Source organism: Macaca thibetana, chromosome 2 (genome assembly GCF_024542745.1).
Source record: "Macaca thibetana thibetana isolate TM-01 chromosome 2, ASM2454274v1, whole genome shotgun sequence".
NCBI classification, from domain to species: Eukaryota; Metazoa; Chordata; class Mammalia; order Primates; family Cercopithecidae; genus Macaca; species Macaca thibetana.
The window spans coordinates 75,796,879-75,823,806 of NC_065579.1; the positions used below are offsets into that span (position 1 = coordinate 75,796,879).

The following is a 26,928-nucleotide window of genomic DNA, read 5'->3' on the forward strand; positions in this document are numbered from 1 at the left end:
GTGCACATGTGCACTTACATAGAGGTTAAATGTGTAAAATAGAGTGTTATTCTCTTTGCTGGTCTCACTGCTTTAGCTGTTGTTCCCTTACAATTCGTTCTCTGCACAGCAGCTGGGTGAAGTTTTTGTTAAAACCCCCATGTTTTCCTTTCAAACTTAGCATACAGTGCAAACTCTACCGTGGCTGCTGCCTGATGCTGCAATGCACCTTCTTCCAGCCCTGCTCCAGTTCTCTGTGCCCTTGCCACACAGCTTACTTTCTCCAGTTCTCTAACATGTGGGGTCTGTCCTGCCCTAGTGCCTTTGACCTCTCTGTTCTCTCTCTTGGAAAGTTCTTTTATACTTTGTATAGTAGAATCCTTCCCATCCTTCCTGGCATAGCCCAAATGCTTCAGGATCAGAGAGACCTTCTTAGACTACTTCATCACATCACCCTTCTTTACATACTCTTCATGACACCCACCACGAGCTGACCCTATTGTATTTGTTTGTATACATCGTCTATATTCTCTTGCAAGAGTTCACCCTTGACTGTATTGGAAACAGATTGGAGTTGGCAGAAGATAACATGCAGAGCTCACTCAAGGGGACTTCCAGACATCTTTTATAGATAATATGAATTGCTAAATTTGCTTTTCATTTAAAACATTTCGTTTTATAAGACTTAGGTTAAAATACAGAATTCCATTGCAGTTGGAAAGAGTTACCAAATAGTTTATTATGCATGCTTGAATGCCAGTATTGCACAGCATGTAGTGCAGTCAGTATGAAACACTTTTTTTGAGGAACTGAAATGCCGGGTAAGAATTCTATGCTAAGCCTATTTCAGCCCCACAAATGAAGGCCTTTCCTATAAATGCAGTCTTGTATTTCCTTCCGGCCAGATAAATGCAATAAACTGTCATCATTGCTCTCTCCATTTTTGTTTAGTAAGAATGAGCCTCTTTAGGTGTTTGCAGAGTTATTTTGGCAGTCTAGTATTATTTCCACTATCATTAGCTTTTACCCTTAGGTAGAACCTGGACTTTGTGTTTTCACCTATCCAATTTTCATTACATTTCATGTAATTCATAGAAATTAAAGTTTCACTCAGATACTCTTGACTGCATAGCAACAAACCTATTTTGGAGTATTAAAACAAGGTTTTAATATAGAAACTGTTTCAGCCTTTTGTTTTAAACTATTGATTTCCTACATAGTTTGGAGATTTTTTTTAGATACCAGCTCTCTTCAGTAGTTCTGATTCTCTTAGGACTTTTATAGAAACATCTGTAAAAAATGGTATAATAACTTTTATATTATTCAGCACCTTTTTTTTTTTATTCGGAATGGTTTGTGTGCTCTTATTCTGATGAAAAAGAAGATGAAAACATTCTTTTCTAATTGTTGGGAAATGTTGTGGAACCTGACTTTTTGATCACTTTCTGCCAGTGCTAGGGCCTGTTTACCTACTCGTTCCCACTTGGCTCTGCCAGCTGGGGCTGCCTTAACTGGTTTCCATGCTCCTATGAGGGAGTTCTTAGGTAAACGTCAAGTCTGCGTCAGAAATAAATGTGGAGAGCCATCTCTTTCCAAATGTTCAGTGCAAGACAGAGCAACAGGTTCTGCTTCGAGAATTATTACTGGAGACACCATCCACGCATGCAAGCATTCTGTACCAGGTAGTACACTGACAATTTGGAACAAAGATAGACACTGCCATCTTGGTTCAGAAGGCCTCCTAATAATGGCATTCTAGAAGAGAAAACCTGGATTATGTAGCCTAAGATATGGTCTTGTTCTGGTAGAACACGTGTGAATAGGAAACGCATCGTAGCCCTTGCTGATACTGTCACTAGGGTCTAGATCCCCATTGGGCTTAAGCAGAGATGGGTAATTTTGGCTTTTTCTTAAAATATCCCAGCAGTCTGAACTAAAAATACGGAGATATTATAAACCTGTATTTGCCTGAAAACAAGATTGTCACCAATCTCAAAAGTCAGAAAGAAATCATTCTTTCTCATACTCTGTATAATAGCTATAAGAGGGAGGGGAATGGAAAGGTATTTTGGAGTTTAAAAGTAGTAAAACACAGAACCATGAATCCTGCTTGCAACTTTAATAAAATTTGGGTATTTTCATAGTAGAACACCTTTTCTATTCGTGAGTTAGGCTACAAGGACTGCCCATTATGAAACCAAGCTAGAAACTACCTTAAGGTTAAATACCTTAAGGAGAAGTAACTAACCTTTGCAGCAGTGGGGAACAGTCACAGCTCTGAGACCCCATCTCTGGTCAGTGACCAGAGATATCTGAGAGCTGATGGGCTGCAGTGGGGAGAAGGACTGGCTGCTACAGGAAATAAACCTTATTTCAGACCCAACTGGAAATGATCTCTTATTTAATATGTTGGGTTTTTTTTACATGTTTTTAGGGAATTTTTAGATTCACATTTCAGGAGACTATTCTGTATTTGAGCCTTTGGGTTTTGCTGAAGAGCATAGAACCCTAAAAACCTAATGTGATCTTAGAACTTCCTTAATTTCTTTCTTTCCACTCTTAGTCTCTTTTCTCATTTCCTTTCACTGCTCTGAAAATTAACACCTGCTAGGGAAATCAACTTTAGGCTGCTTTCATTGGTAGCCAGTGTTTAAAAATCAATCCTGGCAACTAATGTAAAATGAAATTTGGAAGACGTCTTGATTCTCATGGACTTGTGCAAGCTGAAGTTATTAAAGAGGATTAGGAACCACAGCTGGTGAGCAGATGGAATGCTTATAATTTCACAATGTTAGGTAGCTGTAAACTCAAATCTGCACAAAACTTCTTTGCTTTTTCTCTAGTTTATTTCACTTTATTTTCCTGGACTGTAACTCTGGGCAAGTATGATCGTTTATTGTTGGAGATGATGAGCCTTAATAGGTTCCTCATTTAGATGGCATCATTTAAATTCTGGTCGTACAATTTCACACTCAGAATTTCATTTTAGAAACCAACTATTTAATAATGGACTTATTAACGGCACAATAAGTAGGAAATGGTTTTACCTTTTGTTCAAAATGTAGAAATGCATTTTAAATTTGAGCAATGAAGACTGGTTCACAGTAATTGCAACTAGACAATATAACTACTTGTTTCTTAAAGAAATGCTTGACTCCATCAGTTCCTTCAGCTTTTTCTGTGTTCATTTCTACTAGAAATTCCTGTGTCATAGAAAAAAGTCTCCTAAAGCCACCTTCTTCAATGGCTCTGCTATCTAATCACAGGCTGCCTGCTCGCTATGTATTCCCTGCACCCATGACTACTTCTCTGTTCGTTCTGCCTTATCATAATATAGGGGCCTTATACATGCACAGAGCAACTGTTTGCCCTCTTAGAAACATAAGCCTAGACCATATTTTCTGGGCTGGTAGGTTAGTGTTTTCTCCACAAAGGAAAGTGTTTGTGAGACTTTCATCCAGTGACTGCTAGGAAGGTCAAATTAGGAACTTTATTCTACAAATACAAAGACATTAACTTATACTTTACGTTAGTGGTTGTTGCTTTATTTAAGAATGGAATTAGTGTCCACTCTACAGTTTAGCACCTCTTTATCCTCACTGAAAGTCTTTAGAGAAATGGCTGCTAAGGTGGAGTTTCTTCAAATACAGAAAAACAGCTGGAGCCGTAAATAAGTTGAGCAGCCTGGATGCACTCTGTAGTAGCTGGTTGGGAAGAAAACAACACACGGATATTTCAGGTGGTGCCACACAACAAACAGCTGTACTTTATGGTCTGAGATAGTCTCTGTTCTTTTGGAACTGGTGTGTGCTGCTTTTGCAGTCAGCTGCAAAAAAATACTATAGTATGTCTTTTGGAAGCAATTACTGCATGATTCTCAGTGTTCCAGCTTCAAAACATCCTGAGTGTTCCATTTCTGTACGTGCGGGAGAAGAGGATAAATTACCAATGCTTTGGCATGAAGTAATCTGGAGAATTATTATGGGATTGGTCTTTCTTGACCAGCTTTTGAAATGACTTTCGGTAGCTTCTCTTTGGATTTCCAAACTGACCTTCTGTAATTGGATGTGGCCTCTTACAGAAGCAGTAGTATAAACATGTTTAAACTTCGAATGTAATTATTTTGTCCTGAACCAAGTAGTCTAGCAGTCTCTTCCAGCGGATAGATTTGTTTATCTTAAGTAAAGTTAATCTCCCTGCCTTACCCTTGTTACCTTTGGGCACAGGAGATGGCAGGAGAAGAGGTTTTGGATGGCCCCCAAGAAGAAATAGACTTGGACCAAAAATCAGAAGACCTGAAGATTTGATACTAGGTTCTTTTAGATTTTCCTGTGCGATCTTGACCAGATTCATGAAATCTCTGATTTGCTGAATCTATAGTAAATGTGTATAATAATATCTAATATGTATTTGCATATGTTTGGTATATGTATTGTTATGCGACGACTGACAGAACAAAGTAGCACAGACTAGGTAGCTTACACAACACAATTTTATCTTCTCACAGCTCTAGATGCTAGAAGTCAGACTGCAGTGTTCACAGGGTTGGTCCTTCAGGGCCATGAGGGAAGGATCTATTCTAGGCCTCTCTCTATGACTTGTAGCTGGCCATTGTCTCCCTCTGTCTTCACATCCTCTTCCCTGTGTGTGTGTCTGTGTCCGAATTTCCTCCTCTTTTAAGGACACCTGTCATGTTAAATTAGAGCCCACCCTAATGAGCTCTTATTAACTTAATTACGTCTTTAAAGGCCCTATCTCCAAATATAGTCAAATTATGAGGCACTAGGGGGCCAATCCAGATTTTTTTGGTCATTCATTTTTTTTTCTTTTGTGTTGTCTTATCTATTATATTTTCCTCTTGTGCGTTTTTATTTCTCACCCAGTTTAGTCCATGACCTTAATGGCCGCTTTTGCTCACAACTGCCCCTCGGGCTCAATAAGCTCACTGTTGTCCAGGGTTTATACACCTCAGCTGTTAGGAGATGGAGATCAGATGAATATGGTTTATCATCTGTAGAGTGAAATGTGGCTACTAAGTGGTGCCATTACAGAGCCAATTTGGGGTGTAAATCTAGTATTTCGGCTCTTGGACTTTTTAAACTGAATCTTTAAATAGAACACTAGTTTCATTGGGGGGGGGAATATACATGCAAAAGACATTAAGGCCTATGATGAATGTCATGTTTTGAACAACAAGGACAGCTCATTTGGACAACGGAAATCCATCTGCAGGGCTTAAGAGAATCCTTTATTTTATACAGAAACTGAATATGTTCCAAATACTATAAATGTTATTAAAGGCTTAGAATGAGATAGCAATAGTGCATAGCTTTGGCCTAGAGTAGGTGGGCTTGAAAACAATTCGACTTCTTTTACATTGACCCTGGATTTGTGGATGTCTGTTCTATCATAATATGTTTTAGAGAATAAAATGGAAAAATAATATTAAGTATTCTAATTTTCTAATTTCTAATTTAAGCTCTCTTGTAATACCAGAGAGCTTCTATTCCTCAGAATGGTCTCAATTCTGGAGAATAGCCTCTTGCAAGTAGCATTTTCCGTATAGACATTTCTTGCCTGCTGGCCCAATCTTAACTTTTCATTTTAGTTCATTTCTCAGTTCAATGCATTTAGAAGACAGTGCGTTTTTCTTTTCTGGACTAGGGCAGATGGTGCTGTCACTTTTGATTATCTGGTTTTTTTTTTTTTTTAAAGGGAAATGTTGATTAGGAAGAGCAAGAATTGAAATACCACCAGATTAAATTGAGAGCAGAAATTATACAATCCAAAAAGAGGCAAATCTGTTCTATGTTTTTCTGCTTAGTTTACTATAGTTTATGTTTGACTTTCTAGATTTCAAGTTTGATATATTTTAAGAGATCATTTTAAGATAGCTTTTGGGTTATGAGTTTGCTTTGTTTCTGCTTTCTAGAAGATACGGAAGATAGAAATGTTTAGATGGTTTTCTTTTTCTAGTCACATTTAAGTAAGAAGATCCTCGGGTAAGAGTAGCTTTTAGCAAATCCAAAATGTTTGCATAATTTCTGCTTTATGCCACTGAAATCTCTCACTTGCAGTCTAGTGGCACTTTGTATTTTCTTACTGTTTGGCGATCTAATCTTAAATTAGAATACTTAACAGGTGTTCCAAAACAGAAGTCACAAGGAAGTGGACAAAGGGGCCCAGAAGACAGCTTGAAGAGCCTCCTGCTGGCTACATTTAGGGCAAATTTAGTGTCCAAAAAATAATGATGGTGGTGAAGTGTAGCAGATTTTAACACATTGAGTTAAAAAAAAAAGAATCTGGGTTCAAGATACTTTAAAAGTGGGAGAGAGAACTAATAAACATAGAAGGAATGACAGAATTAGAAAAATCGACATCTGGAAACTACCAATATAATGATACATGCTAGAGATCATCGGTGTTTACTGTAACCATCAGCTGAAAGGGGAGAACGTGTTTTGACAATGGAGACAGGTTTTACACAATACCTTAAGCAAGTGACCAAACTGAGCATCACCTAATAGTTCAGACAGAACTGTGCATGTTCTCATGTCATAGGATGGGAAGTATACCTGTAAACAGTTCTTCCCCAAAATTCTTAGCCTGTATCTAATTATGAGGAAATAGCATCACACTACAGATAGTGATATATATTATATAAGAAAACTGGCCTGACCACTCCAAAAATGTCGACTTTATGAAGACAAAGTATAAGGGATTACTGTTCCAGATTAAGAAAGATTAGTAAAAACCTGACAACTAATGCATGCTTGGTCCTCGATTCGATCCTGAATTAGGAGAAAAAAAATTAAAGACTTTGTTGGAACAGTTGAGAAAATTTAAACATGGATTTTAATTTCAAATTTATTCGATTAATGTTAAATCTGATTGTAGTAATGTGTTTGTGTTTATGTAGGAGAAGCTCCCTGTTCTCAGGAAAGAATTGCTGAAGTTTTGAGGGTGAAGTGTCATGAGATCAATAACTTTCTTTCAAATGGTTGTGAAAAAACGTGTGTGTGTATATATATATAAGTAGAGATCAAATGTGAGCATGCAAGTATAGCAAAATGTTAATAAGTTGACCAATCTATGTGTTTTTCTTAGCTCAGGCTGCTATAACTATACCATAAATTGGGTGGCTTAAGCAACAAACATTTATCTCTTACAGTTCTGAAGGCTGGGAAGTCCAAATCAGGGTGCCAGCATATTTGTGTCTGGTGAGGTCTGTCTTGCTGTTTTATATAGATGGCACGTTTGTGCTGTGTCCTTGTGTGGCTGAGAGAAGAAAGCGAGCTCTCTCAGTACCCTTATAAGGACATCAGTCCCATTTATGAGGGCTTTATCCTCATGACCTCATCTCATTCTAATTACCTTCTAGTGCCATCACTTTAGCACGTAGGGTTTTAAGATACACGAATTTTGGGAGGGCACAAGCATTTAGTCTCTAACAGTGTTCATAGTACTGCTCCAGCTTTTCTATAGATTAAAAATGTTTTAAAAATGTATTTTTGGCCGGGCGCGGTGGCTCAAGCCTGTAATCCCAGCACTTTGGGAGGCCGAGACGGGTGGATCACGAGGTCAGGAGATCGAGACCATCCTGGCTAACACGGTGAAACCCCATCTCTACTAAAATATACAAAAAACTAGCCAGGCGAGGTGGCGGTCGCCTGTAGTTCCAGCTACTCGGGAGGCTGAGACAGGAGAATGGCGTGAACCCGGGAGGCGGAGCTTGCAGTGAGCTGAGATCCGGCCAGTGCACTCCAGCCTGGGCGACAGAGCAAGACTCCGTCTCAAAAAAAAAAAAAAAAAGTATTTTTACAAATCGAGCAATTTCACATAAAACTTTGCATTTCTAGATTCCCTAGAAAAATGGGAATGTCTGCCTCAGACCCACGATACCCCAAGAATAACTGATTGGCTGCATGGCAGCTGCCCCCTCAGATAGGGTGAGGTTTTTCCATTTTCCATAGTCCTTACCCTTCCCTTTTGTTTTATATACCCACCTTCTCCACTCATTGATACTACCTGCCTAATGGCGGTAGGCATTTTAGTATGTACCCACACATGTAACTCTTGCTGATTCCTTGGGGTGGTGGTAGGTTGTGTCATGGATGGTAATGACTTTTTTGTATGCTGAAACTCTTGAGCCCTCCGGATTTGGTACCCGTATCAGCTGATGAGCTTCACTTGGCTCCTTGGCCACAGGCTGAGTATCTAGCCTTATTCCCAAATAATTCAGTCATCTGAGACATAATTAAGGAAGTGTAGATGTAAACACTGTTCAAAACTTGCTGGATAGGAGGTATACATACTAAAATTATCTTTCAGATGCAACATATTAGAAATCGTACTCTGGATTCCACCTGTGAGTTGGCACAGTCTTGCAAAAAGTATTGAATAAGTTGCCTGAAAAAAATTTAATATGGCATGCCAAGTCTTAATGAAAAAACATTTTGTGGAAACGTTTGTAGACTCCCATGCAAAAAGTAGTGTATGAACTTTAATTACCTTTGTTAAGTTGTTCTATCCTGTATTTAAGTGACTACTTTCCTGTTACATACCCAGGGAGGGTACCAGCTCTTGCTGGATAATCATGGTCTTGAGCCTTCACCCAGAATACAAGAGCTGTATCTGGCAGAGGTTAGGGCTCAGCTAGCAGTGAACAGTTCAAACATACAGGGAAGAAGAGGAAAGGACTGGTTCTAGAGTTAATCTGGCCAAGCAAACATATCTACCTCATACTTCATCTATTTTTGTGGGTTTGCATCCCTGTATAATTTGATGTTCTGAAAAACACTAGCAGCTTTTGGCCGGGTGTGGTGGCTCACGCCTGTAATCCCAGCACTTTGGGAGGCCGAGATGGGTGGATCACTTGAGGTCAGGAGTTTGAGACTGGACTGGCCAACATGGTCAAACCCCGTCTCTACTAAGATACAAAAATTAGCCAGGCATAGTGGCACACACCTGTAATCCCAGCTACTCAGTGGGCTGAGGCAGAAGAATCGCTTGAACCCGGGAGACGGAGGTTGCAGAAAACCGAGATCGTGCCACTGCACTCTGGCCTGGGCAACAGAGTGAGACTCTGTCTCAAAAACAAAACAAAAGAAAACAAACACTAGCAGCTTTTGTCCAGTTCCATGCATATACATGATTTTTACATTGTGAAATGAACACAAAGATTTTTCTTAGGGAATCTGACAGAAATGAACACAGAATCTTACTAGTATTTCAGTTCATTAAAGACCTAGACCTGGCACTCTGTGTTGCCCCTCTTATTACCCAAGGTGTTACATAGCATTTGCCTGAAGGAGCCCATTTCCCTGTGAGTGGGTTAATGCAAATGTTCCCGGTAAGACTTGACTCAAATCGTAGTCTCAGGGAGGGCAACGGGGGAATCATCCTGTCGAATGAATTCCAGAAATAGCAACAAAAGCTCAGAGGAAATTAGCCCCTGTTGTCCCATTGACATTCTCTGGCCATCGCTCCTGTCCAGCTGGGCACACTGCTTGGAAAAGAAATTCATTTGTGTTTCTCTCCTTTCTCTTAAGGTTCCAGAACCTGATTGGAACCTAGGCCGCTCTTGAAAATATTTTCCTGGAATGGAAAGCAACTGCATACAACATACGTTTACCTGCCTGCTGCTTTCTTTTTTGGTGTTGAGAGTCTGATATTCCCTTGGCTACCTTTCAGGATTTCAAACAGAGTAACCACTTCACGGGCAAAATGGCTAGCAAGATATTTATCTTTGTATTTTTAGCATCAGGATGATTGATATCTCAAGATATTTCTGGAATATTTGTTTTTTGAGATTAACCGCATTGTCCTTATATTATGCAAGTTTATTCTTCGTCTTGTGATTTTCGACATCTTTAATATTTGTATTTAAAACCACTGTGGATCGTAGTCACTACATGGAGAGTCTTAGATAATTAATTCTTCTTTTGAATGCACTTATTGATTCCTTTTTTTTCCCCAGCATAAGTAATATTTCAAAATTGAAGATGGCCAATATTCTTTTTCTGAGTAGAAAACCAATTCAACACATATTCATTGTTGCTATTGTTGTTTGTTTGGAGACAGAGTCTCACTCTGTTGCACAGGCTGGAGTGCAGTGGCGCCATCTCAGCTCACTGCAGGCTTCAACTCTCGGGTTCCAGTGATCCTCCCACCTCAGCCTCCCAAGTAGCTGGGACTACAGGCATGTGCCACCAAGCCCAGCTAATTTTTGTATTTTTTGTAGAGATGGGGTCTTACTATGTTGCCTAGGCTGGTCTTGAACTTCTGGGCTCAAGCTTTCTGCCCACCTTGGCCTCCCAAAGTGCTGGGATTACAGGCATGAGCCACCACATCCAGCCATCGACACACATGTTTAGTACTGTTTTCTTTTGTCCCCATTCATGCTTCTCAGCATTAGTAGGCATTGACTGGGTATCTAGCTTGTCCTTATTATTGAGTAGTCACATTTCTCTTTTTCAGCTAAAATTATTTATTTGTTTCTTTTTTGTTTGTTTTTATATTGATTGTTTACTATTGGCTTTAGACTTCTTACCTCCAAAATGAACATGATCAGAAGCCACACATTTTCCATGCCCCTAGTTCGTTATACATGATTTGTTAAAGAGAGTAGCTATGTCAGCTCCTTGGCAGATCTGAGAAAGCATATGATGTTATGACAGGCATATCTACAAATGAGCCTTGTGGATAAGAACTAGACAGAAGATTTAGAGAGAAATAATGTTGATGTCATCCCATTGGAATGATAGAGCTGTTACAACCAGAAATACATTCTATAGCTAGTAGCTAAGCGTGTAGCTGTATTTCTTTTCTAAGAAGGAAAAAATGTGAAATAAACCAAAGAAGTAAATTATGTATATAAAGGAGGATATTTTAATTAGTTTAGGTCTTAACAGTTATTCAAACAGTCTGAACTTGGGTTTCTTTTTGGAGCAAACATGACAACCATTATTTATGGAAAGTTTAAATTTCACATGACACATCTTCCTTCTATGTGTGTGGGTTTCTTTCTCTCTTTTCTTTCTTTCTTTCTTTCTTTCTTTCTTTCTTTCTTTCTTTCTTTCTTTCTCTCTCTCTCTCTCTCTCTTTTTCTTTTCTTTTAAAAAAAAACATTTACTTTGCTTGTGTGTTTTCATTTCAACCTTCCCTTTACTAAAAAATGCTTTATTTCCTTGGTGTAGGAGATTTGCTTTTAGGGAAAAGGAAAGACTTGTGTCTCTAAGCTGAGCCCCCCTTTCCTTTTTTAGCATTTCCAGATAGACTAGTTCTCAGCTGACTGTGGACATGTTTGAATTAGAGGCTCCCATCTTAGCTCCTTTTCAAAAACTTTCCTATCATTAAATGTGCCTATATCTGCAAAACAAAATATCCCTTCTCAGTTTGAAACACTATCCAAGAGTGCCTTATTATTATTATTATTAATTAATTAATTAATTAATATATATTTTGAGACAGAGTCTCACTCTGTCACCCAGGCCGGAGTGCAATGGTGCAGTCTCAGCTCACTGCAACCTCTGCCTCCCGGGTTCAAGCGATTCTCCTGCCTCAGCCTCCTGAGTAGTTGGGATTACAGGTGTGCGCCACCATGCCCAGCTAATGCCATTCAACTACTAAGAAGGCAGCAATGTAGAAAATGGTTTTCATGTTCATCCACCGCAGCTGTGATCACCAGCAAGGTTGAATCAGGTGGAAAATGGTTTCGATCTGTTTATTTAGCTGCTTCAGTGTGAGGAATAAGAAATATAAAGTTTGCTTACACGATTTGTGTCTGAGTTCACTTACTTACTGCACACCAGAAGGTGAAAAATAGCCCCTGAGAATGAAGAATAAGAAACTTGTCCTCTGACCTTGCACCAGAACCTTGCGTTTCTGCATCTGGGGCAATCTCTTGTTTAGTTGGCACACACCAAATGCCAAATTCTTAAGAGGGGAAGAAATTAAAACAAGACAGAGTTTTCAGCTTGAATAAAAAAGATATCCTAAAGGCAAATCAGCAGAATTCTTTTTTGTTTTGTTTGCTTATTTTTGTGAGGAGATTAGTTATTCTTCTTTCCTTCACAATATGGGAGGTGTGTGTATGAGAGAGACAAGAGAAAAAGAACAAAAAAGGAAAAAAAGAAAGCATGCCACCAAACAATGGCTTCATCCAAACTCTGACATACAGTCTTCCTACAGCTGGGCTCTGAAACTGTTTTATGGAAACAGTGGTCATTCAGTTGACTTCGAGGCACACTTAAATCATGCTTAGGGAGAGATAGGCCAAGGGCTTAGTTAACTCACTTATTTAGGTTGTAGAGTTGTGAATTTTGACATTTTCATACTACACTATTAGCTTTTGTACAAGAGTTTATTGTTTATGTGGGAAGTAACTGTCACTTTAAAACAGATTTTATTTTTACTCTTGTTTGGTGCAAATTGTGTGCCCGGGTTTTATTTACCTTTTCCTTCTTAGTCTGTGGCAGCACAAATGGAAAAGTGTTAAATAAATGTGGTGTAAGTGTATTTTTCTCTCTTTTTACCCATATTTACAATTAGAAGCTTGAAAGAAGACAGAATTCTATCTGGCCTTGGTACCACGTTTCTCCTAATATGAGGAGCTAGTGACCAGACACGATAGGGCAGTGATTGCATTGTCACTACCTTCCCTCCCCATGCCCTGCCATTTTTATTTTTTATCTTCTCAGAATCCTTTGTTTATTTGGCCCCATTCAAGGCCCACTTTTTAAATTCTTCCTTTTCTCATATACATTCCCTGCAGATAGGTGGCCTTTGCTCTGTTCATTTGACAACCTTTTCTAAGTTAAAAGCAAACAAGAAAACCAACATAAACCTTCCCATAGGACTGAGCAGGTCTCCTCTGCTGCCTTCTCTTTCTCCCATCTACCTCAAGGCCAACACCCCACCAGTGTCAACCCCGTGTTTTCTTTCTCAATGTCCTCTCCCTCAGGATCCCCAGATCTCTTTTAACTCTTCATGATACAGTCAACAGAAAGGTTCTACTTGCTTTGGGACCATGTATTAGACTTGCGGCCCTGGAGAAATCACATCTACTCTCTGAGCCTCAGTTTCCTCATTTGTTCCTTATCTTCCTTCCTCAGTCAACAAAGACACCTACGAATGGTGTGCCCAGCACCGGAGATGAGAACCATGATGAGCTAAGTAGGCATAAGTTCCTGTCCACCACTGTGAAATGGAGCAGAGAGTGTCCATCTTGCAGGGGACATTGTAAAAATTAGCAAGGTGGTGATGCATAGACCACCATGTATGTAGGTGCTCAGGAAATGTCAGTTTTTGTGATTATAATGAAAGGCAAACAGACAAGGCAAGTCCTGACCTCTCTTTGGAAGTTGTTTTTATCTTTGAAGGACCTTTCCCTTGTATTTCTGGCTTTTACCTGAAATTCAATCTTTTTGATTTCGGACAGTTTTTTTTTTTTTTTAAATTCCTTTTAATCTAGCCTCTTTCTCTAATTTTTCTTTTTTTCTGTTAAAAGCATAGCCATTTCTTCTGCCATGTGTGTTTGAAAGCAAGGTGGGAGGGGCTTTCCAGTTTGTGTGGGACAAAGCATCCTGTTTTAACTCCGTTCTTTTATAGTGTATTTCTAGTGCATAGTCCTGAGGATGTTTTATTTTCTGATCCCTTTAATTCTTCCCTTCTTTCTGTGTTGAGTTGGTGATTGTCCCTCTTCTACACTTTTATTACTCCAAGGATAGGGTCTGACTTGTTGCCTTTGTAAGAAAATCTAAATGCCTTCTTCATAGCAGGAGGAAACAGTTACCTCCTTCAACTGGCTGTTTGAACATAGCTATGTGAGTGTTTGAAACCATAGGGTCCTTCAAATTCTAGAATAACCAGAAATTGAGAACACGTTGTCTTTAACAACGGAACCAGTTCATTTATTGTGACTATGCTTATGTTTTGTTTTGATTTTTTTTTTAACCGACAGTTAACTTTTGAGATCATATAATATTTACAGTTTACTTAGCAGAGGCTTCCAGAAAATGTGAGGGTATGTCCACTTTTGGTTTATGGACACAATTTATATCTTAACATGAATACATAGTTATAAATGAGCTTATGACATTTGGTCTTTTGAATGTGGGTTTTCTTTTAAAAGGTTGCAGTTTTCAAAAACATCATATTGCCACCAGCCCATTTGTTTTTCTCACCAGACTAAAGGTAGCATGTCCTACTAAACAGAACACAACAGGAAAAAAAATAAGGAACAAATCCTTTTTAAGTTTGGAGTGGTGCCAACTACAAGTTTTTGGTATTTTTAATATAGACTTTGTTCATTTATTTAGTCAGGAAGTGTCTATTGAGCATTGCACGTGTATGGCCTATGCTGGGTGCTGCGGGTAATGGTGATTGTGTCCTAGGGCAGGGGTCACTGAACTATATAGTCTCCCTGTAGCCTGTTTTTGTATGGCCCACAAACTAAGAGGTTGTTAACATTTTAATGCGTTATGAAAAAAAAAAACAAAAAACAGAATATGCAAGAGACCTATATGTGGCCCACAAAGTTTAAAATATTTATTTGATCCTTTAGGAAAAAATTTGCCTACTCTAGACCCTGTGGTGTCTCTGACTTCCTCAATCTTATGTTTGTTGGTAAGAAAGACCAGAAATAAGCAAACAAATAAGCAAGATAATTCTTTTCAGATTTTGATAATTGATAAGGAAATAGGATATAAGAGTGACAGAAATGAGGCTGGGGTCAGGTGTAGCAGTTTAGGTGGGATTTTTTGAAAAGATGACTTTAAGATTAGACCTGAACAATAAGGACAAACAGGTCTGTGCAGAGCTGGGCGTATTAGCCCATCTCTCACTCCTTAGGTCCACATCCCCCTTCCCCTCCAAGTGCCTGCTTATTATACACAGGGCTCAGCTAAATGCTGGTTCCTGGAAAACCATTTCAGATGCCCTCTTTTGGGTTATCTTTACTATAGCACCCATTACAAGGCACTGTAATTGCCTATTTGGTTTCATTCTTTCCACCTCCCCTCCACTAGACTTGAAATATCTTGGGGGCAGGGACATATGTCTTAGTGATCATATCCCTCTAGCATTTAGCTCATGAACTAGGTTAAATGGAGTCTGCTATAAACTCAAAATTAGATTCCATCAAGCCCACTGTGAAAATCAAGAAGATCCTCTAACAAATTGCAGATTCTTAAGTTTAAGTTCTATTACTTGTCTTTTTTTGTACACATGCTTCCCACCTCGTACTCTCTTATCCAAGCACTATTCTTTCATTTCTAAAATCTAATTATGCCCCACCCCAAAAACATGCCCATTTACCTCATCTGATTAAAAGGCACCATCATCCATCCAGTTGAGCAAGCCAAAAACTAGGAATTATCCTTGGTGTGTCGCATTTCCTCACTCTTACCCATCACATCCAGTCCTTCAGCACCCATACCTCCTCAACTAGTCCTGTCTCACCGTCTTTACTGTCAGTTCTAGCCCAGGCCAGGTCTATCCTATCCTTTGCCTGGGCCACTGCAGCAATCCCTGACTGGTCTTTCTGCTCCCTTGCTTACCTTCCTTATATTCATTGTTCACACAGAAGACAAACACATCTTTTCAAGCTCAAAAGATCTTATCTTTCCCTTTTCTTAAACACCCCAGTGACTGCCCATCAAATGTAAACATTTTAACTTAAGTAAACAAGTAAAAACAAGTAAATAAACAAGTAAAAATACAACTCAAAAATTTGAGCTCACAGCCCCAAATGGAGTAACCATTGTCTCTTCAACCACATCTTACTCTCAGTTTCCAGGTACCTTGGTCCCTCCACTTGCCCTTCTTAGGACCTATTCTCTGTTGCCTGTTAGATTATTAAATGTTAAAATGGAACCCTGTGTTAATCTCGTTAACATCGTGAACACTTAAAACTATACAGTGGCAAGTCAGTGAACCACAGTGAAACTCCATTCCCCAAAGACACCTTCATTCCTGATTTTCCTGGTAACATTTGTAATACCAAAAATTTGTGATAACAGGCAACGGATTTAATGATAACTCTAGTTAAAAGGCCTTGGGGAAGGAACTTGACAACCTTACTGCCTTCTAATGGTATTGTTTTTCCTTTTTTCTTTTTCGCAATGCAGAATATGAGTTGGAAGTAAAGAGGGTGCAAGACATTCTTTCGGGAATAGAGAAACCACAGGTATGTCTTCTGGATTTCTCAGCATAAATGACACTTTTTAAAGTATTTCAAATGTGCTTTTTTTCCCCTCCACCACACAGTAGGTAAGCAAAAGGGCTCCTTCCCTTTGCAGATTACTCATCAACTATGAAATAGTGTTCAGTTCAGTTATTAATGGAGCATGAGACATAGAACAGCGGCCTTCTGTGTGTAGTCATAATCCACTGAAATGTCTTTATTTAGGTGTTCTGAATGCAGTTAGATATTCTTTCCAAAGATTCTTTCTTTTTTGTCTCTCTCTCTTTTTAGTCTACAGTTTTCTTTTGGTAGTTTTTTTTTTTTTTAACCTGTATAAATGTAGTAATCATAATTTTTGAAAACCTCAGTAATCCCAAGTATTTTTCCAAGTAAACTTCAAAAAGATATTTAACTATTAGCTGTGAAAAATAAGTCCAGAACATTGGGTGCAATGGCAGGAAAGAAAATGGTCGGAGTGGTGAGGTTTTGATTTTGCCAGGTGCTTTGAAATTCAAGTGAAAAATTCAGAATGTTGATCCAGCCTTTCATCTCAGATTAGAGCCAGAGTTCTTTGGAGTATTTTCTAGCTGAATTGGAAAACCTTGATTCTGCATATGTTTCAAATACTGAGGCTTTTTAACAGAAGAGTCCAAACATGCTTCAGGGTACATAGTTGAGTTTGACAACCTGAAAGCTGGAGGTGTGTTGACCAACAGGCATAATAAGGCACTTGTAGAGGATTGGGGTGTTGCTGTTTGGGGGCGGGGGGCGGGGAGTCTGTACTTACTTTGGTGAGGAGCAGGCTGCCACTGGGGGTTTTTGAGCAAAGAACTTATGTAATCAGGGCTGCATTTTCAGAATGATCGAACAGTTGGCAGATGAGTTGGAATGAGAAGAAGGGAGATGCAGGGAAGAGCAGTGTTAGAATCTACTACTGTAGTCCTGGTGAAAGGCTATGGGAGTCAGAATTAGGGTGGTAACATCTGTGTGGCAGGCAGCAGGGGATAGATACTAGAGCTGTTCTAGAGATAGAATACGGCACTATAACCTATTAGAATTGATATCAAATGTCAAGGATAACTGGGCTTTCAGGTTTCAATGCCTCCTCTCAAGAATTGCTTCCTCTAAGACGCCTCCCTGATTGCTGTCCATGCCCATCAAGTGGGAGGCTCTACCCCCAGCTTTGCTGTGCCCTCCATGGACTTCTGCTATTGTATTTAATACATTGTACTGCATCTACTTGTTTCTGTGTCTTTCCTGGTAACCTGTGGTTTCTCTAGAACAGGTTCACATCTTTGTCCTTTTTGTATCTTCAGTGCCATTCTTGGACATGCTGAGTTTGTTTCACTGTCAGGGAATCTGGAACGATAGGTACAGCGGGCGGTCACAAATGTCTGGGAGGCCGATGCTGAGGAGCGCGGAGGAACAAGATACAAGACAGGGAGATCACATGTGTAGCAATGATACGTCACGTTGTAGGATTCGATGATAGCTTTGCAGACAGCGGGTGCAGTATAAGGGAGAGAGATTGGAAAAGGCGTGAGGGCAGAATCTTGGAAAAAGCTTATGTTTATAGTGTAGTAGAGAAGAAAACTCTGCGAGGAAAACAGAGGAATCATAATCAGAGAGAGGGCAGAGCAACGGGTTCACTCATGGTCCCAAATGTAGTTTCGGAACGTCATAGTCACTTCTTAGTTATGTTTATGCACATAGTGCTTTCTCTCAGATATTCCTAGTCACTGCTGCGCTGAAGAAGTGACACAATCTCTGTTTCTTGAGGGTGAGATGGCTCTAGCAAGATAAAGCCATATTTAGATTCATTGGTCCTTTTTCTTGATGCAGTATTTATTAGGCATTTAATCTTTTGAGGTTTTACGGCAGGTTAATAGGCTTTTTTAAGTAGCTGTGTTGTAAAATATAATAGGGTAGAAGCGTCATCTGATAACTTTTGTTGGTATCATTTGGAAGCAAAGATTGCTTGGCTACAGAAGCACGTAGATGTTAGCTCTACCCATGACAGCCTGACCAGGCTGTTCTGCACCCATCATAGAGAATTGGCTTCTCAGAGCCTACTGCCTTTAGGCCCTTGAATCAGGTAGATGACTCCCCTTGTTTTCATTTGGTTCTCACTTAGTAGCCTTTTGAGAATTTGACTTCCTTGTTGCCAACAGAGAGAAAGTATGTGAGGCAGGTTGACAGTGCTGTCTAATCTACCAGATACTTCTGTTTCTCATTATGAATCAATTAACTGGCAATCTGATTGTATATATCTGATTCCATAAGTCTTATAGTTTGACATTCAAGTCTGACTCTGGAATCAGGGCTGCATTTTCAGAATGATCAAACAGTTGGCAGATGAGTTGGAGTGAGAAGAAGGGAGACGCAGGGAAGAGCAGTGTTAGAATCTACTACTGTAGTCCTGGTGAAAGGCTATGGGAGTCAGAATTAGGTGGTAATATCTGTGTGGCAGGAAGCAGGGGACAGATACTAGAGCCGTTCTAGAGATAGAATATGGCACTATAACCTATTAGAATTGATATCAAATGTCAAGGATAACTGGGCTAGATTGTCTGAGTCACTGGGCAGGGGCCCGGACCTGGCGAATTCACTCAGGTAAATGCCACAAGGTAACAGCCTGTCTGCAGAGCCAGCCAGCTTACCTGGACTCCATTCTGTCTCGTTACCCTCCTCCAAACCTTTGAAGTGGCTTCTGGGTGAGAAATTCAGTCAAAAGATAACATTTCCATATCAGCATGGCTTAGATGGGCACAGACATAGTCAATACAGCTGAAGAGTCTCCTTAGTCCTGTAAAGCTGGAGTTGTTAATTCTGCAGCATAAGCAACACATTATCTTTCTAGGTTTGGAAAAGGCGGGTTGAGAAACTTTCTGGAGGTGAATAGAAACAAAGCCTCAGGTAGTTACACACTCCAGAGTCATTAAAGATCTGTAGATCAGCATTTATATCTCATGCCCTTTTAACAGTGAGGCTTGAACTTGCCAAAATACTACACCCTACCTTTTAAGCAGTTGGATGAAAATCACCTGATAGGAAGTGGGCGTCTCTGGACACAGTTGCTTTGCCAGCATGTGGGTGGTGGTTGGTGCTAACCACCCTGCATGTCTGATTCTCTGGATGGCAGTGTAAATATATCCGGGTTACCTGGGCTGAAGGCATAGCAGACAAGGGGAGTTTGTATGAAGAGTGCCATGCTTGTTCGTGCCTCCTACTTTTGCACATGACTAAAACAACTTCTCTTTCTCTCCACCTGTATGTTTCCTATTGCTGCTGTAATGATTTACCACAAATTGAATGACTTAAAACAGTACAAATTTATTGTCATAAAGGTTTAGAGACCAGAAAGTCCAAAATGTCTCTGGCTAGGATATAATCAAAGTGTTGGCAGAGCTGTATTCTAGAGGCTTTGGGACATAATCTGTTTTCTTGCCTTTTCCCCTCTTGGCTCTGTCTGCAAAGTCAGCAACCATATTCCCCCAGCTTCTACTTCCCTTATCACATGCCTGTCTCCGACTGTCTTGACTCCTTCTTTCACTTATAAGGACCCCTGTGATTATACTGGGCCCATCCAGATAATCCAGGTTAAGTCTCCCCTTCACAAGAGCCTTAACTTAGTCACATCTTCAAAGTCCCTTTTGCCATATAAGGTAATATATTCATGGGTTCCAAGGACTAGGATGTGGACCTCTTTGGGGACCTACCACACTCCCCTCCCGATCCTCAGAAGCGTTCTTGCCTGAGATAGTCCACTGTTTCTTCCCAACCCAGTTAGTTGTTTATGCAGTTTCTCTCTCTCCTCTTCGTACGCCTTTTCTTCTGAAGTTTTTGTTTGTGATTGTGTGTTATTTAACTTTTTGCTCCGAATACCTAGCACTGTTCTTGACACATAGTGAACCGTTAACAGATGTTTGCCGAATAACTGTGTGACTGTAGCTGGGTTCTGGCAGGTGGGACAAACGCCTGAAGCCTGGCCAGCCTCAGGATGCGCCTCCGCCAGTGTATAAGGCAGCAGCCACTAGAGGGAAGGCCTGTGCTTTGCAATCTGGCACTCTGGGTTGGGACTTGCATTGGCTATTACCTGTCTTTGTGACCTTGGGTAAGTTACGTAGTTTCCTTGTGCCTCAGTTTCCTCATCTTTGAAAGGTAGGATAAGAAATACTACCTATAGCGACTATCTGAGAAGTCAATTATGTACTTAGAATGCAGTATTTATAGTCTGTAGCATATCGCTAAGCAAAAGTGAAACTTCTGTGCTCTGACATGGGAAGGAGAGGTATCGGGCCATCTGACAGGGAAAGAAGCAGAGCCATGGAAAGTTGGGCACACAGTTGTAAAAAGGATTATTTAATTTTTTGTTCCTTTCAGCCACAACTGGTAGCACCTCTAAATAAAAGGCATATATTTTGCTTTGAGGTTTTGCAGATGATTTTATTTAGGTGCAGAACAATACGTAGTACTTGTGGATTCCAGTTATCTTTCTAGAACTTTGGGCACCCTGAATTGAGCAAGCCTCCACTGTGACAGAGCAATAAGCCAGGTATTATTCTGAGTGGCTTAGGAATTAGCCAGCCATCTCAAGCGTAATGTGGTCTGACCTTCTCTGGTGGTGGTGCTCCCATAGACTGGTGGGCTGTTTATTTTCAGGATATAAATAATGTAACCTGGAATTGCGGTTCTGCATTGTTTCTATCCGCGAATGTTTAGCTTGTTGGAACAATTGATTTGTCGGTTCCAGAAGCGAGTAAACTGACGTGTGAGGAACACTTCCCCTGTAAGAAGCAGTCCCTTGAAAGATAAACAGTAGTGCATCTGGGAGCACATAGGCGGCTCTTAGCACTTAAGGAATCATAAAAACAGATGACTGTGAAATTCTTAGATTTGAGTATCCTTTTTCTTTAACCTTTTCCTTTTTCATTTATTTTCCTTTGTGGTGGTGTTTCTCATGATGATACTTTAGAAGTGAAGCCAGTATTTGTGTGGTAATATTTCCTTAGTGTACTCTTTAATTAGATCAGTAGGCCTCCCACATAGTTAAATCCAAAGGCCAGAGCAAATTTAGAAGCTATCAATGTACAAGGAAATATTTTTGAACGTAAAAGAAACAATTTAGTAGCTGCGAGAATAAATGGTGTTTCTGATCCAAGTACTATCATTTGCATAATAATAAAATCTCAGAAAAAAATAGAAAATTTTACAGAATAGTATTAAAATACTGGGATGAACAGGAGAGAAGGTGCAAGGAGAAAGGAAGCTATGGATTACATATCGAATAGCTACAGGACAATGCAGTTTTATAATTTCCTTATATACACATATACAGAACAACTGCTTTCAAGTTGGAGTCTACATTTAATAAACAGACAAGAATGATTTCTAATCATTAGAAATGGTCACATCAGTATGTGACCATTTAGAAGTAGGAAGTAATTTTATGAGTGCTTCAAGGTGCTAAAAAGCAGTTTAGTTTAAATAATTCATATGCAGACTTACACTAATAACCTATACAACAGACCCTTTTATAGCAGTTATTGAACTGCTTTCAAATTGGAATCTACATTTAATAAATAGACAAGAATGATTTCTAATCAGTATGTGACCACTTAGTAGTAGGAAGTAATTTCATGAGTCCTTCAAGGTGCTCAAAAGCAGTTTAGTTTCAATAATTCATATGCAGATGTATACTAGTAACCTATACAACAGACCCCTTTATATTACTATTGCAGAAACAAATGTCAGATTGCACCTTGTCCAATAGTTTTATAACTAGAAGTTACCACGTTTATCACCATCAAAGGAGACTGACTTTCTAGTTATGGTAGGTTAATTAAATATCAGGAAGTCAGTTAGCTTTATGGCCTCTAAACTTTTTTGAGGGGTGAGGGGAACAACAGCTATGGTGATCACTGTGATGATCAGATTAGCCATGCCCTAGTTAAGCTTGGTGGTCACTGCTGGCAAGAAAGTTTCAGCACACACAGACTTGCAATGTGAAGGTCGTATATGAGTGTTGTTGCTCTGAAATAGGCATGAACCCAGATAGAGTTCCTAGAGTTCCAAATCTCTCATTAAAGCATTACTTCCCAGGACACTTGGAGTAAATATGTCTAGTGCTGAGAATTCACCTTCAAGTAACATTCTCTTGAAAGATAGCATGTCAGTTTCTGGAAACAGCCTTAAGTGGAAACAAGTTCCAAGTCCTAATGGAGACCAAGTGATCTTTTTCTCCTGATTCCATTGCCTAAACAAGGGCACCCTCAGTCCAAGAGTCAATGAAAGAGAGAGAGCAGGAGGACAAGAGGGATTTGGCCCCAGAACATCATCATGATCTGGGTGTCTGGCTGCTTAGCTCAAGGAAAGAATTCACAGAAACCACTATCTTTTGAGAGTGATGCTGAGTTGTCAAACTGCATTTCTGATAGGCTAGCATATTGGAAAAATGTATTTCCACAAACATCTGCATTGCATGCCGATGACAGTGTACATCCTGAAGGCTTGCTTAGGCACTCTAAGGAAAAAGTGAATGTTATTTTAGTTGATGATTCAAGTGTTGTATTTCTCTGTTCAGGTAAATAATAATTTAACCAAGTTCTAAGGGAAAAAAGTAAAGTTGTCATAGCTGACATAAAAGGTAGAGTTTAAAAGGATGTGACTTTATGGATATTTGTTTGGTATCTAGAATGTTGGTATTCGACTGAGCTATTTTGAGACATGGTGTTACTTCACACCACCATTCATAGAATCAGTGCTACTGTCTTCTGTGTTCTTGGGTGCAAAGCAGCCACTTACCACCTTGGCTGAGTGTTTTCTCGTACCTTATGAGCCTCCTTTTTTCCCAAGAAACTAAACTCTTTGTAACAAATTATCTCCCACATTAAAAATCAAATATAACACCAAATACCTCAGGATTACTCATTAATGATATGTGAAGAAATTGAGCAGATATACTGTTGTGTGTTAGAAATGCTGTCTTAAAATCTAGGTAGAGGAACAACATACAAATAACCAAGTAATGCTCTAATGTAACATGCACCAAATGCAGGGACGGAAAATACGGCAAAAGTACAAAGAAGAGTGATTGAATCTGACAGTGCAGACAGTACAGAAATCTGTCCAGAATCAGTCTCAGGAAACCTAAGAGTATATCTACCGTGAGTCCCCTCATGTACCTGTCCGTCTTCGACAGGTTGGGGTTCCTTGAGGCCAAAGATCATACCTTCATCATCTTTGTGTCCACACAGCCCCTCACAGGGTGAAGTATGACCATTAAATGAATAAACAAGGCATTTGAACTGGGTCCAAGAGAAGTTGGTTAAAGCCAAGAAAGTAGGAGAGTTAAAAGCTAAGTCACAGGGGCATGAGAGAGGGCGTAAGAGAGGCCAGCATCCTGGAGGGGCGGTAACAGCATTGTGGTGCCGGTGGATTGGAGGGGTGGAGAAGAGAGCTGCTAGTCTGGAGCCATAGCAATCTTCCTCAGATGTTTTCCAGAGATGTGTAATACAAGCCTACCATCTTCTGTGTTGCCTATGGCAGAAACTTAGACCATCTTATTTCCTTTTATTTTTTTATTCAACAAACATTTACTAACCAACCGCTGATCACAGTTGAATATGACTTGGATTCTGTCCATAGGGAGTCTCAAAGCCCAAGGGAGGTAGACAAAGGCCATAACGTGATTAGCAATTCTAGCAATATCCACAAGGTTCTGTAGAACACGGAGGAGTGACGCTGCATGAGATAATTTAGAGAAGGCTACTGGGAGGTGGTGAGGCTGGGCTGGGGTCTTTAAGGATGAGCAGGAGTTTGACTAAGTAATTGGCTAAATATATCATGATATTCTATTTATATGGAATAAACAGTGTGAAGTGATCTCCACTAAAAATGTAGTGAAGGACGGACTGAAGAGAGACTCTATCTTCATTTTCCATATTTATTATTTGTATTTCAAGTATTTAATAATTCTAATAATCTTTATATAGATCAGATGTGACAAAAATGGAAGAAGGGAAAAAAAAGGGACTGAACAGTTTACCTGTCTCCATCTACAGCCTAATAATCTACAGCCATAAAGTCTTTGTGAACGTTAAGCTTTAGCATCTGTATTAAGTCCTGTTTGTTTTTAATATGCTATCCAGACCAATATCCAGATAGCAATAGAATAGCCTTTAGAAAGTTACAGCATTAAAGTTTTGTTCTTAGATTTATTTTAAATAATTAGATCATATTTTAAGTTGAGTTTCTCCAGAAAAGGACTCTAAAAAAAGGTTTGAGTGCAAATAGTTTCTGTGGGGATATGGCCCAGGAAGTCCTGGTTGGAGACAAGGGAACTGAGACAGAGAAGGGAAGTGTATTAGTCTGTTCTCGCATTGCTATAAAGAACTACCTGACATTGGGTAATTTATAAAGAAAAGAGGTTTAATTGACTCATGCTTCTGCAGGATGTACAGGAAGCATGGCTGGGAAGGCCTCAGGAAACTTATAATCATAGTGGAAGAAAAGGGGAAGCAGGCATGTCTTACGTTGCCTGAGAAGGAGGAAGAGAGAGAGAAGGGAGAAGTGCCACACACTTTTAAACAACCAGATCTTGTGAGAACTCACGTCAGGAGAACAGCAAGGGGGAAGTCTGCCGCAATGATCCAGTCACCTGCCACCAGGCCCTCCTCCAAGACTAGGGTTTATAGTTTGACCTGAGATATGGGTGGGAACACAAATCCAAACCATATCAGGAAGGAAGCCCATGCAGGGTCCATCAATAAACAGGTTATAGCTGTGGTCAGCCAGAGCTTAGTCCTCATAAACACCTCTGAAAGATAGAGTAGATTTTGTAAAACATGCTTCACAATAGTATTTTAAGAAGGTTCTGGGTATTTTAAGTCTCAGAGTCTTCGGTTCAACTGAAGTCTGAAGCAGAGGCTAAACCAAAAGTATAAAAACAGAGCTTAGAATGGTGAAGCATTTCCACTTCTATAATGATATTAATCCCATATCAGCCTGGTCCTTGGTTCCAGTTCTCCACCCATTGGGTTGTCCTGGGAATTTGCAGGACTTCAAGGGATATTATTGGAAAGGTATTAGCTTTGAAGAATGATTTGACACCATGCAAGGCTTGAAACCAGATCCGAGTACCTGTGGGTATGGCTTCTTCCACATAACGTAGAAACCTTCCATTCAGGTTTTTACTTATGTTAAAAAAAAATTCCCTCACATGACATTATTTTACTTTATGGAGGACAGAATGCAAATTGCACTGGATTTGGATGAAGGTTGGCATTGCAAGAACCATATTTTGGACACCAGGACTTTGAAAGAGAGCGCCATATAAGACGTCTTTCAATATAATTAAACTAGTTTACTTTGGATTAACTTTGAGCCAGTTTTATGCCACTACCAATAATTCTGAAAATGTAAAATGGATTTGAATACTTGTGTCGCACGTTTCTCTTCCGCAGGTTTCTAATATTCAGGCGAGAGCAGTTGTGTTGTCCTGGGCTCCCCCTGTCGGACTTTCCTGTGGACCCCACAGTGGTCTTTCCTTCCCCTACAGTTATGAGGTTGCCTTATCAGACAAAGGACGAGATGGAAAATACAAGATAATTTACAGGTTGTGTATGTTTCTATTGTTTTTCTTTGCTGCTAAACTATAAAATTGGAGTTGTGAAGGAAAATGGAAAACAAAGGAAAACTTTACAGGCTTGGTAAATTTTCCTTTAGTTTATTTTAAGATTTAGTAATAATTATAATGCTAAGAAATCATTGTGTCCAGAGTAATTCTTATTTGGAAATGAGTAGCATAGAGCTATTAGGTATGGGTAAAATACATCACTTGGTTATATTTGCTGTCAGTAGAGTATTAAAGAAAACTTTCTGTTAATGTCTGTCGGCAAAAGGCGATTATGACTTTTAGTTTTTCTATACATTGAGTGATTATAAGGTGACTTCTCTATTTTCAGATGCAGACCTTTTTGTAGCCCTGTTTTTTAAAGTTCTGCAATATGTTTCCTTCTGTTTTACCCTATTTCTTACCTTCCACAATAGTTTCCAGCCTGTAATAAAGATACTTCAAAACATTTCATTTCGAGGCCTTAAATGGTCAAAAGTTTAGCTCACAGAGAAGGGATTAGCCCCTTCTGCTCTGTGGACTCCCAGGTATTGACCATTCAAAATATTGATAACTGTGTTCTAAATGTGAGCACAATTTTAGGGCCATGTCTTTCTTCTTTGTAATTACTGGGCACTACTCAGATTTGCAGAGCAGGAAATGAGAAAGTCAGTTTTGTTTTAACTGCTTGTTTGGCCTCCCTGTGAGAGGACCCTCCTGTGACTGCCCATGCCCAGGGTAATAATGTGGTCACACAATCCTCACTTTTTCTGCCAGAGATGTTTGTATTCTCTCCTATTTCCCTACTGCATCAGTGCCGCAGAGCCGTATCTTCCCCTTTCCTGTTCCTAATTCTTGCTCCACAGTCTTCCTGACGAGCAAAGAGGGACAGAGGTTAAAGACGCAAGCCCTGTGGCTGCTGTGTCCTCCTCTTGCTACCCAGGCTACCTCCACTGTCTTCCCTGGATGCCCTCAGGAGTCTCTTGAGGGTCTTCCACCCCCTACTCTTGCTCTTCTACAACCTTGCCAACTCACTGCAGAAACAAAATCAGGCCAGATCACTGCCCTTCTGATAACACTCCAGGGATTCCCCACTGTATTTAGGATATTCCTAACTCTGGCTCACCACCATTTTATTCTAGCCTGAAAA

At 39.7% G+C, this 26,928-nt stretch overlaps 1 protein-coding gene across 7 annotated transcripts in view; it reads left to right on the forward strand.

Moving 5' to 3' along the window:
• FNDC3B (fibronectin type III domain containing 3B) overlaps positions 1-26,928 on the forward strand; it is a 363,826-nt gene that overhangs the window by 232,966 nt on the left and 103,932 nt on the right. For all 7 annotated transcript variants that reach the window (XM_050780053.1, XM_050780054.1, XM_050780057.1 and 4 more), the window contains 2 exons: positions 16,110-16,168; positions 25,630-25,781. In XM_050780053.1, the coding sequence (XP_050636010.1) occupies positions 16,110-16,168; positions 25,630-25,781 (211 nt within the window). The remainder of the gene's footprint in view (positions 1-16,109; positions 16,169-25,629; positions 25,782-26,928) is intronic.